We start from the raw sequence: 18,922 nt of genomic DNA on the forward strand, positions 1-18,922 counted from the left end.
AGCACGCAATCCAGTCGGTGTATTCATACAAACACTGAGTATTAAGGGGGGTAAACAAATCTATAGATAAACAAATCTATACAAGATAGATAAGTCAATAAAAAAGATAAACATATCTTTTCAAGAACTGTTTAACAAAAAAATGGTTCTATATATCTAGCTTATGACCCATGATACAGTGGGTTATTGCACAGTAATAAGTGAATGTATTGCACAATTAGGTGTGATAATTGCACATTTGCCCATGTTGACAGAGTGCAGTTGAGCAGGAGCAATATCTCATCTCATCTCTCATCTCATTATCTCTAGCAGCTTTATCCTGTTCTACAGGGTCGCAGGCAAGCTGGAGCCTATCCCAGCTGACTACGGGCGAAAGGCGGGGTACACCCTGGACAAGTCGCCAGGTCATCACAGGGCTGACACATAGACACAGACAACCATTCACACTCACATTCACACCTACGGTCAATTTAGAGTCACCAGTTAACCTAACCTGCATGTCTTTGGACTGTGGGGGAAACCGGAGCACCCGGAGGAAACCCACGGGGACACGGGGAGAACATGCAAACTCCGCACAGAAAGGCCCTCGCCAGCCACGGGGCTTGAACCCAGACCTTCTTGCTGTGAGGCGACAGCGCTAACCACTACACCACCGTACCGCCCCGCAGGAGCAATATAAATAAATAAATAAACAAATACAGGTGATCGAGAGAATAAGGTGCATGTGGTTGTAAAAACATATACTATTTAGGTAAGAGGTAGGTATGTAGAGGTGGAGACAGTTTGTGTTATCGTTCAGTCCTGCTTCCGTCCGTACTGCTGGCATTTGTGTAGGGGACTGTACTTTGTTCAGTTCATGTATAAGGGTTGTGTTTAGTTATTTCAGTATTGTAGATGTACAGTGGTGCTTGAAAGTTTGTGAACCCTTTAGAATTTTCTATATTTCTGCATAAATGTGACCTAAAACATCATCAGATTTTCACACAAGTCCTAAAAGTAGATCAAGAGAACCCAGTTAAACAAATGAGACAAAAAAATAATATACTTGGTCATTTATTTATTGAGGAAAATGATCCAAAATTACATATCTGTGGGTGGCAAAAGTATGTGAACCTCTAGGATTAGCAGTTAATTTGAAGGTGAAATTAGAGTCAGGTGTTTTCAGTCAATGGGATGACAATCAGGTGTGAGTGGGCACCCTGTTTTACTTAAAGAACAGGGATCTATCAAAGTCTGATCTTCACAACACATGTTTGTGGAAGTGTATCATGGCACGAACAAAGGAGATTTCTGAGGACCTCAGAAAAAGCATTGTTGATGCTCATCAGGCTGGAAAAGGTTACAAAACCATCTCTGAAGAGTTTGGACTCCACCAATCCACAGTCAGACAGATTGTGTACAAATGGAGGAAATTCAAGACCATAGTTACCCTCCCCAGGAGTAGTCGACCAACAAAGATCACTCCAAGAGCAAGGCGTGTAATAGTCCACAAGGTCACAAAGGACCCCAGGGTAACTTCTAAGCAACTGAAGGCCTCTCTCACATTGGCTAATGTTAATGTTCATGAGTCCACCATCAGGAGAACACTGAACAACAATGGTGTGCATGGCAGGGTTGCAAGGAGAAAGCCACTGCTCTCCAAAAAGAACATTGCTGCTTGTCTGCAGTTTGCTAAAGATCACGTGGACAACCCAGAAGGCTACTGGAAAAATGTTTTGTGGACAGATGAGACCAAAATAGAACTTTTTGGTTTAAATGAGAGATGTTATGTTTGGAGAAAGGAAAACACTGCATTTCAGCATAAGAACGTTATCCCATCTGTGAAACATGGTGGTGGTAGTATCATGGTTTGGGCCTGTTTTGCTGCATCTGGGCCAGGACAGCTTGCCATCATTGATGGAACAATTAATTCTGAATTATACCAGCAAATTCTAAAGGAAAATGTCAGGACATCTGTCTATGAACTGAATCTTAAGAGAAGGTGGGTCATGCAGCAAGACAACGACCCTAAGCACACAAGTCGTTCTTCCAAAGAATGGTTAAAGAAGAATAAAGTTAATGTTTTGGAATGGCCAAGTCAAAGTCCTGACCTTAATCCAATCAAAATGTTGTGGAAGGACCTGAAGCGAGCAGTTCATGTGAGGAAACCCACCAACATCCCAGAGTTGAAGCTGTTCTGTACAGAGGAATGGGCTAAAATACCTCCAAGCCGGTGTGCAGGACTGATCAACAGTTACCGCAAACATTTAGTTGCAATTATTGCTGCACAAGGGGGTCACACCAGATACGGAAAGCAAAGGTTCATATACTTTTGCCACTCATAGATATGTAATTTTGGATCATTTTCCTCAATAAATAAATGACCAAGTATAATATTTTTGTCTCATTTTTTTTAACTGGGTTCTCTTTATCTACTTTTAGGATTTGTGTGAAAATCTGATTATGTTTTAGGTCATATTTATGCAGAAATATAGAAAATTCTAAAGGGTTCACAAACTTTCAAGCACCACTGTATTTAATGCCATTTACACCAGTGGTACCATCCATCCATCCATTATCTGTAGCCACTTATCCTGTTCTACAGGGTCGCAGGCAAGCTGGAGCCTATCCCAGCTGACTATGGGTGAGAGGCGGGGTACACCCTGGACAAGTCATCAGGTCATCACAGGGCTGACACAGAGACAACCAACCATTCACACTCACATTCACACCTACGGTCAATTTAGAGTCGCCAGTTAACCTAACCTGCATGTCTTTGGACTGTGGGGGAAACCGGAGCACCCGGAGGAAACCCATGTAGACACGGGGAGAACATGTAAACTCCACACAGAAAGGCCTTCATAGGCCGCTGGGCTCAAACCCAGGACCTTCTTGCTGTGAGGCAACAGCGCTAACCACTACACCACCATGCCACCCCTACATTAAATCCAGTAAGGGAAATAAGTGGACAAGTATGCAGGTGTGTGAGGTCAGGGGGCCTGGGAGGGTGCAGTTGTGTGCGGGAACCCACAGTAAATCATGCCTGATTGTATACCCTTGGTAGTCAGGCATGCTGTCCTGAGGTAAAAGCCTATTCCTTTGGGTTATAATGCTTGCTGTATAAGGCTTTGAGGATTGCACAGACCTTGCCTCTACAGTGATCTCTGTCAGATTGCTCTGTGGATACAAGTTCTGTTGCAATAATTGATTGAGTTGTTCTCCAGAGGGTATATTCAGGTGTCACTGCCAAACTACACAGTGAAACCTCAGCATGTTATTATATATTCTAATCAAGGTCAGAATATTAACAACCTTTAATAATGTAAATATCATGAATACAGCTTCATACGTCACAAGATTTTTTCATTGAGCTTTTGATATTTGGATTTACCCACTTTATACACCTCACCCATAAAATCTTAAAATGTACCTTTAATGCTAGATTAATTGGCATCTTTACTTGACAGTGACAACAAGATCAGGCTTTTAAAAGCCCTGGAAACCTTCCCGCAAAAATCCCTCTCAGCTGGCTCCATGAATCCACATGAGTTCAGGATCACGTAATTGCCAGTGATAGGGCAGGATTAAAGAATAAAAATATGATCATATGCACCACTGAACCCCAGACATTGAAAAAAGAATGTAGAAAGGAATAAGTTTTACAGTATAAATTACTTAACTTGTAAACAATAATAACCATGGACTGCAACTGGTGACTCTAAATTGACCGTAGGTGTGAGTGTGAATGGTTGTCTGTGTCTATGTGTCAGCCCTGTGATGACCTGGCGACTTGTCCAGGGTGTACCCCGCCTTTCACCCATAGTCAGCTGGGATAGGCTCCAGCTTGCCTGCAACCCTGTAGAACAGGATAAAGCGGCTACAGATAATGAGATGAGATGAACCATGGACTGCCCAGATTGGGAGTGATAAATGTTCCATCACTAGTTCAAGCTCATGTGCTTTAATATTCCAGGACAAGGTTTTTTTTTTCCCCAGTTAAGTTATTCAACCTAATTAGACATATTACTTATTTGGGACATATACAACTTTACTTTGGAATTACTGGTTACAGTTAATGTAACACAGCTGCTTAGTTCAAAAACAAACCAAATTTCCAGAAAAGGTGGGATAGTTTCCAAAATGCAATTAAAAGAAAAATCTGTGATTTGTTAATTCACGTGAACTTTTATTTATCTGGCAAAAGGACAAAGAAAAGATTTTCAGTGGTTTTACTGACAAACTTAATTGTATTTTGTAAATATAAATGAAGTGAGAATTTGATGCCTGCAACACACTCAAAAACAGTTGGGACAGAGGCATTATTACAAATGTATTACATCACTGTTCCTTTAATAACACTTTTTAATTGTATGAGAACTGGGGATACTAATTGTTGCAGTTTTGCAACTGGAATTTTTGTCCATTCTTGCTTGACACAAGACTTCAGCTGCTCAACAGTCCATGGTCACTGTTGTCTGATTCTCCTCTTCATGATGCACCAAACATTCTCAGTAGAAGACAGATCTGGACTGGCAGCAGGCCAGTCAAGCACATGCAGTCTGTGTCTATGAAGCTACGCTGTTGTAGCCAGTGCAGAGTGAGGCCTGGCATTGTCCTGCTGAAATGAGCACAGACTTTCTGGGAAGAGATGTTGCCTTGATGAATATGTCTTTCTAAAATCCCAGCATATGTGCCAATATATCAATGGTACCTTCAGACACATGCAACTCACCCATGCCATGAGCACTGATGCCCTAGCCTGGCTAACGCGACTTCAAAGCTCTCCGAGCATTTGGTCTGGCCAAGCTATTAAGCCAAACCGTTTCCCAGAGCCTGTGGTTGACCCGCCTCCCTGAAATGCCTCAGTTTGCTACTGGTCGAAGCCAGAAAAGGCTGTGACGAAGCTTAAACCAATCACATCACTCTTTCCTCTGACGTATGTGACACGACGGGGCTAACTGGTAGATTAAACTCTTACTGAAGCCAGTCGGGAGCAAGGCGAAAACGTCCTTCCTTTCAATAAATACCTCCAGGGCTGCTCTTTGCTCCGTTTTCAATGAGAACTTGCTCCATGTTCGTAATGTTTCTAGTGAATGAAGCGCTTCCGGCATAGATTCTGTAAACAATCTATGGCTTCCAGTCGCAGTTCTACTACGTCACTGCCTTGAACACGCCTCTACCCAGGGCCGTTGGAGATGCTCAAAGTTGATTGGTTCCCGATTTTTCGGGAGCTTGGAAATGCTGTAGATAGCCTGCCTGGCCAGACTAAGCTCGGAACAGGCCCTTGTGTTGCGTCACGCTTAGGATGGGCGGGCCCAGGCTACTGATGCCCCCCATACCATCACAGATGCTGGCTTTTGCACCTTTCACTGATAACAAACTGGATGGTTGTGTTCACCTTTGGCACGGAGAACTCGATGTCCCGGTTTCCCAAAAACAAGCTGAAATGTGAACTCATCTGACCACAGCACACATTTCCACTGTCTTTCTGTCCATCTGAGATGAGATCAGGCCCAGAGAAATCTGTGGCATTTCCACATAGAGTTGATGAATGGCTTCCTCCTTGTGTAATACAGTTTCAGGTTGCATTTTTGGATGCAGCAGCGGACTGTGTTAAGAGTCAACGGTTTTCAAAAGTATTCCTGAGTGCATGTGGCTATGTTTGTCACATTAGCATGATGGCTTCTCAGGCAGTGCCACCTGAGGGCTCAAAGGTCACGCACATTCAACAGTGGTTTCCGACCTTGCCCTTTACACACTGAGATGTCTCCGAATTCCCTGAATCTTTTCACAATATTATGTACTGTAGGTTTTGAAAGACCTAAATTCTCTGCAAACTTGTGTTAAGAAATGTTCTTTTTGAATTGACTAACAATTCGAAAAACGAATTTTGGCACAAAGGGGTGAGCCACAACCCATCTTTGCTTGCAAAGACTGAGCCTTTGGTACATGTTCCTTTTATACCCAATCATGTTACCAATTAATCTGCTTATTGTGGAATCTTCTAAAATGGTGTTACTTGAATATCCTATAAACTTTTCAGTCTTATTTTGCCTCTGTTCCAACTTTTTTTTGAGTGTGTTGCAGGCATCAAATTTTCACTTCATTTATATTTACAAAATACAATTAAGTTGGTCAGTAAATCTATTGAATATATTTTCTTTTACTTTTGTCAGTTAAATAAAGGTTCACATGAATTAACAAATCACAGATTTTTGTTTTTATTGCATTTTGGAAAATATCCCAACTTTTCTGGAAATGGGGTTTGTATTTCCAAGTTACTTTCATGAAGATTTCATAAGTTCAAAGTGTAATATATTCCTACATGTATTTAATTAATTATAACTGAAATCCTTTGACTCTGAGCTTTGATTCCACATATTCTGGAGAGGTCTGGTTATTGCCTACTGACCTGCCTCCCCTTGGATGGCATAGAGCATATTCTCTAGCAGTACAGCTTTCCCTCACCTCCATAAATCAACGGGCAAAAATCAATGGGTTTGGTTAACCTGGCAGCCACTGTGTCTGTGGGACTGTGGGATGCATAGACAAAAAGTTTGTATCCCTTTATATATGAGGCTGCAAGTGAAACTATAACAAACCACACAAAGAGAAAAGTCATCACATCGACCAAAATCTCCACAGCTTCTTGCAATGGCTTTGACTTTGGGTGGGGGAAAAAGTACACAAAATGATTACTTTGAAAGGTCAGTGAGTAATTGGTGTCAGAGTCGGATATGTGGCATGCATAATGATCCATTGCCACTGAGTCATTTTTAAACCTCAATATCCCATTTGCTGTTGACACTGACAGAAGGATCGGACAGACCAAGATAAGGAGCCAAAGAGGCGTGTTTTTTTTTTTCTGGGCAGCCGAAGAGATTGATTGTGTGAGGATCTGTTCCTGTAATGAATAGCCCAGAGTTTGGTGCTAACTTTCAAACCACAAGTTTATCTCTTCCAACTACCGAACAAAGAAAGTTAAGAGTGTGTGTGAAGTGTGTGATGCGTTTCCAGGATAGAGCCGACAGAAAGTTTGAAAAAGAAAAGAGATATTTTCTAAGACCTGAAGAGATGAAGGGTGGTGATAGATGAGAGAGCAGTGGTAGAAAGTGTGTGTGCCATGGACAGATGTGCCTGCTGAGTGTGAGAGTGTATGGAGAGTGTGAATGAGGAGGACAGGAGGGGACACACAGCACCTGAGACAGGATAATAATAATGAGAGAATAATAACACTAATAAAGGTGTGTGACGGGACCTCTCTTGAGCCTTTGTGTGCGCTCTCTCTCTGTCTCTCTCTCTCTCACACACACACACACACACACACACACACACACACACACACACACACACACACAACTTTGTAGGTACACTGCAGTGAAAGGTCAACACATTCTCCTTATCTCCTGTCACTGGGGTGGGCTGGGTTATGACATGGCCTCCTATGGGCAGATCAGCTTTCAGATGTGTGATGATCCTCAATCACTGTTTCAGATCACACTGTCTTACCCAGAGCTATATAAACTCACTGGCTCAGAATTTATTCCCTTTTAGCGAAACGCAGTACCTCAAGAGTTCAGTCGAGCATTTGTCTCAAATAGCAAAACACTGCCCCTATTCAGAAATTAAAATGCTGTTCTGAAAGAACACATCAGATTGATCACAATTTAAAAAAGGGAGAAATTATATACAACCCCAATTCCAAAAAAAGTTGGGATGGTGTGTAAACTGTAAATAAAAACAGAATGCAACAATTTACAAATCATGGAAACCCTATATTTCATTGAAAATAGTACAAAGACAACATATCAAATGTTGAAACTGAGAAATTTCATTGGTTTTTTTTAATATATGCTCATTTTTAATTTGATTTTAGCAACACATTTCAGAAAAGTTGGGACAGGGCATGGTTACCACTGTGTTGCATCACCTCTAATTTAACAACACTCTATAAATGTTCGGGAACTGAAGAGACCAATTGCTGTAGTTTTGAAAGAGAAATGTTGCCCCATTCTAGCCTGATATACAATTTCATTTGCTCAACAGTTCAGGGTCTCCTTTTTTGTCGTATTTTGCGCTTCATAATGCGCCAAATGTTTTAAATGGGAGACAAGTCTGGACTGCAGCAGGTCAGTTTAGCCCCCAGACTCTTTTACTGTGGAGCCATGCAGTTTTAATATGTGCAGAAAGCGGTTTGGCATTGTCTTGCTGAAAAAAGGAAGACCTTCCCTGAAAAAGATTGTGTCTGGATGGCAGCATATTGCTCTGAAACATGTATATATCATTCAGCATTAATGATGCCTTCCCAGATGTACAAGCTACCCATGTCATGTGCACTAATGCACCCTCATACCATCACAGATGCTGGCTTTTGAATACTGTGCACTGATAAGCCAGAAGGTCCCTCTCCTCTTTAGCCTGGAGGACGTGGTGTCCATGATTTCTAAAAAGAATTTCTACTTTTGATTCGTCAGACCTTGGGACAATTTTCCACTTTGCCTCAGTCCATTGTAAAAGAACTCGGGCCCAGAGAAGGTGGTGGTGTTTCTGGATATTGTTTATATCTGGTTTTAACTTGCATTTGTGGATGCAGTAATGAACTGTTTTCACAGATGATGGTTTTCTGAAGTGTTCCTGAGCCCAGACAGTGATTTCCACTAATGCAGTGTCACCTGAGAGCCTGAAGATCACAGGCATCCAATGTCAGTTTTCAGCCTTGTCTCTTTTATACAGAGATTTCTCCAGATTCTCTGCATCTTTTAATGACATTATCTACCATAGATGATGTGATCCCCAAATTCATTGCAATTTTACATTGAGGAACGTAATTCTTAAATTGTTGCACTGTTTGCCCACGCAGTCTTTCACAGAGCATTGAACCCCTCCCCATCTTTACTTCTGAGAGACTCCGCCTCTCTGGGATGCTCTTTTTATACCCAATCATGTTACTGACCTGTTGCTAATTAACCAAATTAGGTTGGGTTTTTTTTAGCATTACACAACTCTTTCAGTCTTTTGTTACCCTGTCCTAGCTTTTCAGAAACATGTTGCTGACATCAAATTCAACATTCTGTTTTTATATATGTTTTATACAGTTTCCCAACTTTTTTGGAATTGGGGTACACATGCATACATATATATATACACTACCGTTCAAAAGTTTGGGGTCACCCAGACAATTTTGTGTTTTCCATGAAAAGTCACACTTTTATTTACCACCATAAGTTGTAAAATGAATAGAAAATATAGTCAAGACATTTTTCTGGCCATTTTGAGCATTTAATCGACCCCACAAATGTGATGCTCCAGAAAGTCAATCTGCTCAAAGGAAGGTCAGTTTTATAGCTTCTCTAAAGAGCTAAACTGTTTTCAGCTGTGCTAACATGATTGTACAAGGGTTTTCTAATCATCCATTAGCCTTCTGAGGCAATGAGCAAACACATTGTACCATTAGAACACTGGAGTGAGAGTTGCTGGAAATGGGCCTCTATACACCTATGGAGATATTGCACCAAAAACCAGACATTTGCAGCTAGAATAGTCATTTACCACATTAGCAATGTATAGAGTGGATTTCTGATTAGTTTAAAGTGATCTTCATTGAAAAGAACAGTGCTTTTCTTTCAAAAATAAGGACATTTCAAAGTGACCCCAAACTTTTGAACGGTAGTGTACATACACACACACATACAGTTGTGTTCAAAATAATAGCAGTGTGTTTAAAAACGTGAGTAAAGCTCAAAATCCTTATAATAGTTTTTATTTCCATGCATTGGGAACACTGCACATTATATTCTACATCAAAACATGAAGAAAACTGTATAAATATTTTAATTACTTTACAGAAAATGAAGAAAAATGAACATTGGGCTGTTCAAAAAAAATAGCAGTGTCTGCATTTTTCATTACAAACTCCAAATATTTACTGTATAAACTGAAAAAATCTTAAGGATTTAGTATTCCTGTGAATCACTAAACTAATAGTTACAACCCCGATTCCAAAAAAGTTGGGACAAAGTACAAATTGTAAATAAAAACAGAATGCAATAATTTACAAATCTCAAAAACTGATATTGTATTCACAATAGAACATAGACAACATATCAAATCAAATTTTGAAATTTCATGCCAAATATTGGCTCATTTGAAATTTCATGACAGCAACACATCTCAAAAAAGTTGGGACAGGGGCAATAAGAGGCTGGAAAAGTTAAAGGTACAAAAAAGGAACAGCTGGAGGACCAAATTGCAACTCATTAGGTCAATTGGCAATAGGTCATTAACATGACTGGGTATAAAAAGAGCATCTTGGAGTGGCAGCGGCTCTCAGAAGTAAAGATGGGAAGAGGATCACCAATCCCCCTAATTCTGCACCGACAAATAGTGGAGCAATATCAGAAAGGAGTTCGACAGTGTAAAATTGCAAAGAGTTTGAACATATCATCATCTACAGTGCATAATATCATCAAAAGATTCAGAGAATCTGGAAGAATCTCTGTGCGTAAGGGTCAAGGCCGGAAAACCATACTGGGTGCCCGTGATCTTCGGGCCCTTAGACGGCACTGCATCACATACAGGCATGCTTCTGTATTGGAAATCACAAAATGGGCTCAGGAATATTTCCAGAGAACATTATCTGTGAACACAATTCACCGTGCCATCCGCCGTTGCCAGCTAAAACTCTATAGTTCAAAGAAGAAGCCGTATCTAAACATGATCCAGAAGCGCAGACGTCTTCTCCGGGCCAAGGCTCATTTAAAATGGACTGTGGCAAAATGGAAAACTGTTCTGTGGTCAGACGAATCAAAATTTGAAGTTCTTTATGGAAATCAGGGACGCCGTGTCATTCGGACTAAAGAGGAGAAGGACGACCCAAGTTGTTATCAGTGCTCAGTTCAGAAGCCTGCATCTCTGATGGTATGGGGTTGCATTAGTGCGTGTGGCATGGGCAGCTTACACATCTGGAAAGACACCATCAATGCTGAAAGGTATATCCAGGTTCTAGAGCAACATATGCTCCCATCCAGACGACGTCTCTTTCAGGGAAGACCTTGCATTTTCCAACATGACAATGCCAAACCACATACTGCATCAATTACAGCATCATGGCTGCGTAGAAGAAGGGTCCGGGTACTGAACTGGCCAGCCTGCAGTCCAGATCTTTCACCCATAGAAAACATTTGGCGCATCATAAAACGGAAGATACGACAAAAAAGACCTAAGACAGTTGAGCAACTAGAATCCTACATTAGACAAGAATGGGTTAACATTCCTATCCCTAAACTTGAGCAACTTGTCTCCTCAGTCCCCAGACGTTTACAGACTGTTGTAAAGAGAAAAGGGGATGTCTCACAGTGGTAAACATGGCCTTGTCCCAACTTTTTTGAGATGCGTTGTTGTCATGAAATTTAAAATCACCTAATTTTTCTCTTTAAATGATACATTTTCTCAGTTTAAACATTTGATATGTCATCTGTGTTCTATTCTGAATAAAATATGGAATTTTGTAACTTCCACATCATTGCATTCCGTTTTTATTTACAATTTGTACTTTGTCCCAACTTTTTTGGAATCGGGGTTGTAGTTGTATAACCACGGTTTCTGAGAACTTCTGGCACCTGTGAGCAGGTATTCCAGCCCAGGATGATTTGACAACATTCCACAATTCCTCTGCATTTCTTGGTTTTGCCTCAGAAACAGCATTTTTGATGTCACCCGACAAGTTTTCTATCGGATTAAGGTCCAGGGATTGGGCTGGCCACTCCATAACTTTCATTTTGTTGGTCTTGAACCCTGATGCTGCTCACTTACTGGTGTGTTTGGGGTCGTTGTCTTGTTGAAACACCCATTTCAAGGGCATTTCCTCTTCAGCATAAGGCAACATGACCTCCTCAAGTATTTTAATATATGCAAACTGATCCATGATCCCTGGTATGCGATAAATGGGCCCAACACCATAGTAAGAGAAGCATCCCCATATCATGATGCTTGCACCACCATGCTTCACTGTCTTCAGAGTGTACTGTGGCTTGAATTCAGTGTTTGGGGGTCGTCTGAAAAACTGTCTGCGGCTCTTGGACCCAAAAAGAACAATTTTACTTTCATCAGTCCACAAAATGTTTTTCCACTTCTCTTTAGGCCAGTCGATGTGTTCTTTGGCAAATTGTATCCTCTTCAGCACGTCTTTTTTTTAACAGTGGAACTTTGCGGGGGCTTCTTGCCGATAGATTAACTTCACACAGGCATCTTCTAATTGTCACAGTACTCACAGGTAACTTCAGACCGTCTTTGATCACCCTGGAGCTGATCATTGGCTGAGTCTTTGCCATTCTGGCTATTCTTCGATCCATTCGAATGGTAGTCTTCTGTTTTCTTCCACGTCTCTCTGGTTTTGCTGTCCATTTTAAAGCACTGGAGATCATTTTAGCTGAGCAGCCCATCATTTTCTGCACTTCTTTACAGTATACGTTTTCCCCTCTCCAATCAACGTTTTAATCAAAGCACGCTGTTCTTCTGAACAATGTCTGGAATGACCCATGTTTCTCATGTTTTCAGAGAGAAATGGATGTACAACATGTGCTGGCTTCATCCTTAAATTAGGGCCACCTGACTGACATCTGTTTTTTCACAGAATGAATGATCTCACTAATTGAACTCCACACTGCTATTATTTTGAACACGTCCCTTTCACTTAATTATTCGATTACACAGATTCAGGAGCATGCATATCATGAATGTTGGGTCTGTTGGTTTTCTATGACTCTACTACACCTACTGGTAAATTATTTGCCATGTAGTAATATAATTTCCACCAAAAACAGTGATTGATCTGGTTAGTCGTGTTGGACTGCTATTATTTTGAACACAAGTGTATATATATATTCACACCTGTACTACTTATTCAGTCAGTCATGTGGCAGTAGCACAATTCATAAAATCATGTAGATGCACTTTAAGAAGCTGATGATCACTTGGGATATTCCTGCATAGCAGTTTCTACAGTTGAATGATGGAAAAATACAAACAAACAAAAAAAATCCAGTGAGCAGCAGCTTTGCAATACTGACAGGAAGGATAAAGTAACTCAAAACAAACAAACACAAAACATATTCTTTACAGCAGTGGTGAGCAGAAAAACATTACAGAAAGCACAACACACCAGAATTTCATGCAGATGGTCTACAACAGCAGACAACCATATTAAATTACACCTCTATAATAATAATAATTTAAAAACAAACTGGAATCTAAGGCTACAATGGGCACAAATGCACTGAACTATGAAACTGAACTGAAGATGAGAAAAAGACCAGGAAACATTTTTTAAATAAATGAATGAATGAACTAATGTATCAATTTTTACTCTGGACGTCCTATCAGCTTCAACCATTCTGGATATTCTCCTCTGACCTTTCTCCTCAACAAGGCATCGTCACTGAAAGAACTGCCAGTCCCTGAATATTTCTGTACCATTCTCTGTAAATTTTATAGATTGTTGTGTGAAAATCCCACAAGATCAGCGATTTCTGAAATAACGCTCGATGTACAGCCTAATAATTATGATCTAGACTTCATACTTAACAACTCTATAACATGAACCACTAATCAAACAAATCAATAACAATCTGACAGTCAAACAGAATATTTTATTCAAAGTGTTTAAAAATGAATACATGACACATGGTGACAAAAGAACACCAACATATTTGTAATAAAATTTGGTGTGACTTGTGACAATACTATTGCAGAGATCAAGCGCAAAGCTCATGGTGTATTAGAGTTACCGTAAGAGTCAAAATAATTTGATACAATAACAGACCACTTTCAAATGTACATACAGACAATACTGAAAAGGAAACAGTACACTGTACTTTATAAACGGCCCATTGTTTGGAGCTGCAGGGTCGTTTTTATAACTGGTCTTATTTGCTAACCATTCAATACCTCGGTTTGCAGCCATTCATACAAGTCATTAAGAGCAAGAGGTGAGGCAGAGGGAGCAGACAGATACATGTCCTCTGAGGCAGGACACAATCCTGTACAGACTCTGCTCAGACTGCTAAACCCTTCCAGAAATCCTCCTGCCGTTACGCAACAGCCCTGCTCCTCAGCCCGGCACGAGAGGTACAAATTGCTGTTGTGGAAAGCTGCGTGCCTTGTTTAGATGGCTCAAATCAAACAGTGGAGTGTGATATTAATTTTTTTTTTCCACTGCACTGTATTTGGACAGTAGCCTATAAGAACAATATGAGAAAATGTATGATATGTGAGGATGCTTTCATGGTACACATATGCACATTACAATGCATATCACAAGTCTAGCAACTAATATAATGTAAGTAATGCTCAACTAAAACACCATTAAAAGGGGAAGAAAATAGGTGATATTTCCTAAACAGTACTTTCTATGATATTTTTGCCTTAGTACAGTGTGATAGTTCAGTCATGGTCAAAGTTTTTGACAATATCTAATATCATCTGATCTGACAAACTGTCCAAATGTGATTTTCATGACTTGGCTGAATTTATAGCGTTGCAGTAACATTTAAAGACATCGTGCGAGAAATTATCTTAAAAAAGTAATGCTTGGGTGTACATCATTATGAGAATAAGGCAATAATTATATGATAGCAAATCAATCAAATTAAAGTCTAAGGTGATGTAAATAATGTAGGCAAGGAAATAGGAGAAAAAGAAGAATTTAATGGCTGTTTGGGACATGCCAAGGGCAGCTGTGAGGCCACACATGTATAACACAACACCCCATTACAGAACCCATACAAAACGTGTGTTCTTTTATCAAATAAATAGAAAAGTGGGGGAAGGCACATGCAGTGAGGTCCAGCTCGGACAGGCAGACAGGGGACTCTTCATCCACCCTTCTCATCTTCACTTGTTCTTGGCAGCCAGGGGCTTGCGGCTGATCTTCTTGGATTTGTCGTTGTTCTTTTTCGGTGCTTCAGGATTAGCCTGCATGTGTCGTCCATAAAGACTGAAAAGCAGAACATATGATTTGTATTATCATGATGGACTGCTTAGAAACCAAAAATACATAAATAATACATAAGTATATTTAATAGGGAGTGCAGTGAGAGGGAGAAGAAGAGTGTTTTGGGGCTGCAGGAGTGAAGGAGGCATAATGGAGAATGGCACACACTGATGAGTCCCCTACTGAGACAGCAGGCTCATTGTGCTGTTTAAGGCTGTCCAGCCACAGCTGTGTGCTGCATAAGAAAACTACACAGAGAGACAATTATCTAAAAGCAGGCTGCTGAAGGAATAGAGATAAGGAAACCGCAACAGAGTGAGAGGGTGGGAGAGGGAAAAAAAAAAAGGGGGACGAGCCATTTCCAGTCCATTGCCTTTCTCTGTGTAAAAGGCACTCAAAGGCTCGGCCAAATGACACAACAAAAGGCAGCGAGAGAAACGGACAGAAGAGAGTGAGAACGTATGTGGGTGGTGGCAGGGGCCAGGCTAATTGATGCTGTGCTCAAGTCATTGCCACACTAATAAGAGTCTCTGATTGATTGTTGACAAAGTGGCTGATGATGGTGGGTGAGCCCTGCACGAAACCTCTGAACGGCTTCAGAGTGTAATTAAAGAATGCAACTTGAGAAATACTTCTAATTGCAGAGGAGCAAAATGTCAAGCGAGAGTGCCGCTTCAAGGCTAGAATTCATTTTTAATATTTTCAGATGACTACAAACTGCCTCGGAGTAGTGTGTGGTTAATCAGGAAAGTATCGCTCACTAACACACACAAACACTATGTGAGCACAGGTTTACATATTAAAGATGGCATTAATATTATGAAAGTTTTGAAGCACAATGTGCCAGTCTGTCTCTAACGTCCTTGATTACATAACAAGGTGCACTTAGCGATTATCCAAAGCTAATCTAACCTCACTTTCTCTCCATATTGCTCGCTCTTCTCTTGCAAGTTCCTGTCTGTTGTCTCTCCCCTGAGGATTGGAGGCTTCCATTCCACCACAGCTGCCCAGTGAGGCGAGTAGGAAGGTGTCCAGTGGAATGGCTCTACTATTGCTACTATGGAACCATGTAGTCTGTAAATACCGGATGAATCTAACAGAATAATGCACTACACTGGCATAATCTAGAGAAATAGATTATTTGAACCAATTTATGTGTGTTTATGTGTGTATATGTATATATGAGTGTTTAGTCTACGTCTAGTTCATATCTAGAGTGTTTATACTGTTTATATTGTCTGTTTGAGTGTTTAGTCTTTGTCTAGTTCTTATCTAGTGTTTACACTGTTTATATTGTCTGAGGTGGGGTTTACATTAGACCGTATCAGCGGATCATCAGATTAACGTTTTTAAAACGATTCGCATGCACACAGCAACACCAATACACGGATACGCTCGGCTCCGCAGGCATCCTGCACTCCAAATCACTCCGCCCTGAACAGCGAGTGCCCTCTGAAGGGTGCGCACTCCATCCCTGCGCAGCTCACAGAGCGCACGAGTATAGCGCACGAGCAGTGATTCGGGACTGAGCCGCTGTGTGTGTGATCTCAGTGCATATCACTTACCACTTGCAAGTGGAAGGATGGCAAGCCTAAAGACCATCATAACTACACAATGGGCAGTATTTGCATCAGTATTTGCAGTATTTTCATACTTTTATACTCTTTAATGAAAGGTGATACAAGGCGGAAGTCCGCGCCGTTTTTCAGCAGTCGCGTCACATGACCAACGCCAGCGAATCAGGAAGGTGGATGTCACAGTGACGTTGTCCAATGACGACGCCAGCTAGAGCTCAGCACAGCGTATCCGCGTATCCTCAATGTTTACACAGCACCGGACCAGACACGATCTGGATTGAATACGTGGACCCTGGCGGATTCCCGTTTCCCAGCGTTTCCAGGCGTTTTAATGTAAACGGACAGTGCATCCGCGAAGAAAATGAGACAGATACGGTCTAATGTAAACTTGGCCTGAGTGTTTAATCTATGTCATGTTCTTATCTAGTGTTTATACTGTTTATTTATACTGTTTATATTTTGTCTGAGTGTTTAGTCTATGTCTAGTTCATATCTAGAGTGTTTATACTGTCTGTTTGTTTTTTTCAATTATTCTATTTTTATTTTTATTTATTGCATTGCCTGTTTGCACCGTGGGTCAGAGAGGACTGAAATTTCATCTGTGCTGTATGTCGAGCATGTATAGCATATTTGACAATAAAGTTGACTTGATTTGAAAAAATACCTCATTGTTATAGTTGTGCACTGTAAGTGTAGGAACGCTACATGTTATGAGGTAAATCTGACTGTTTTGCAAAGACATTTTAGATGTCCCTGTCTAGTAATTCATCTGTCTTAATGAGTACTGGAAGCACCTTGTGTGTCTAAGACTTTACTGCAGCAAAACCCGGCTTTGTAAAGAGGACATTTTATAGAATTGATGTTCGCATGTATTCAGCTTGTGCAAATGCAGTGACGGGGATTGTGAACCGATTGGGCTGGGACAGTCAGAGGGATCAGAGCTGACAGATGCACATAGATGCTGGTGCTGAAGCTCAGGCTAAATTGGCCTGTTTTACATCAGGCTAATATGTGCAGGGTGCGTGGGGATCACTGGAGCGTTCTCTCTCTGTCAGCATCCAACACTACTGACAAGCCCACCAGCATGGGAGGAATACTGAGAAACCAGACCGGGAGACATGAACGAGACATGAATGAGACCCACAGAACAATCCAGAGTCCACCCTGGGAGAGTTACGGGACCACATCGGCATTATTAGCGTAGACTCAGAAGTCAGTCACAGAAGACATCAACATGACAAGCTTCAAGGCAGTGAGTCAGGCCTAAAGATTCAGAGAGCACATTATCTTTCGTTCTGTGAAATGGATATATTCCCTGAATTGTTAAAACAGGACACAAAAGCCACCATAAAGTAAAGGTTGAAAAGATTTTTGCCCTCGTCTTTGCACCACAAACGTGAATGTTTGTGTGCACGTCCATGGCAACAGTTTTCTCAAAAACAGCCACAGTGTCTCGATCTCTGATCCCAGATCAATGAAGAGTGTGCTTATTGCTACAGAAGTGTTGCTCTGCTGCCCTGCCTCAATATAAACACAAAGATTTCCCATTCAGCTGCCCCAGCGAGCATTTAGAGCCAATTAAAGTCAAGCGCTGGGACTGCCCAGTTAACGGAATCTGATTTCTGAGGTGGCCATGTGATTCCTACGGGCTCCTTAAACCCAGTCAGGTTAATTAATCTCAGTTACTGCCCAACACATACAGCGCACTCTATCACAAGTGTGTATTTCTGTGTAATGACTGTCCATTCCATATGCATGTTTCTGAAGTGAGAGTGACTATGCCTCTGTGTGTGGGATTCAGTACACACAGTAAATTTGTCTAATCCATTAATGAAAGTACTCCGACCATGGCTCATTGATTAGTAACTGGAGCTGGCAAAAATTTCTATATTTCTGTTCTGCCTCATATGGCATTAAACGTACATGCCTAGAAAGAATATAAAACAAGACTTGCAAACTTTACAAAAGCATCTCAGGGAAAAATAAATATAAAATAATTTAAATGTATATGGCATGTACCCTTTAACAGTCTCATCCAATTTTATAATAATAATAATAATAATAATAAGCTTGTTCTTGGGCGGCATGGTGGTGTAGTGGTTAGCGCTGTTGCCTCACAGCAAGAAGGTCCTGGGTTCGAGTCCCGTGGCCGGCGAGGGCCTTTCTGTGCGGAGTTTGCATGTTCTCCCCGTGTCCGCGTGGGTTTCCTCCGGGTGCTCCGGTTTCCCCCACAGTCCAAAGACATGCAGGTTAGGTTAACTGGTGACTCTAAATTGACCGTAGGTGTGAATGTGAGTGTGAATGGTTGTCCGTGTCTATGTGTCAGCCCTGTGATGACCTGGCGACTTGTCCAGGGTGTACCCCGCCTTTCGCCCGT

General features: G+C 41.1%; 1 protein-coding gene across 1 annotated transcript in view; it reads right to left on the minus strand.

The window, feature by feature from the left end:
- Positions 1-13,605: 13,605 nt before the first annotated feature.
- rsu1 (Ras suppressor protein 1) overlaps positions 13,606-18,922 on the minus strand; it is a 77,368-nt gene continuing 72,051 nt past the window's right edge. Inside the window, exon 9 of the mRNA XM_060920616.1 lies at positions 13,606-14,971. Coding sequence (XP_060776599.1) covers positions 14,869-14,971 — 103 coding nt within the window. The 3' untranslated portion in view covers positions 13,606-14,868. The remainder of the gene's footprint in view (positions 14,972-18,922) is intronic.

Source organism: Neoarius graeffei, chromosome 5 (genome assembly GCF_027579695.1).
Source record: "Neoarius graeffei isolate fNeoGra1 chromosome 5, fNeoGra1.pri, whole genome shotgun sequence".
Taxonomy (NCBI): Eukaryota; Metazoa; Chordata; class Actinopteri; order Siluriformes; family Ariidae; genus Neoarius; species Neoarius graeffei.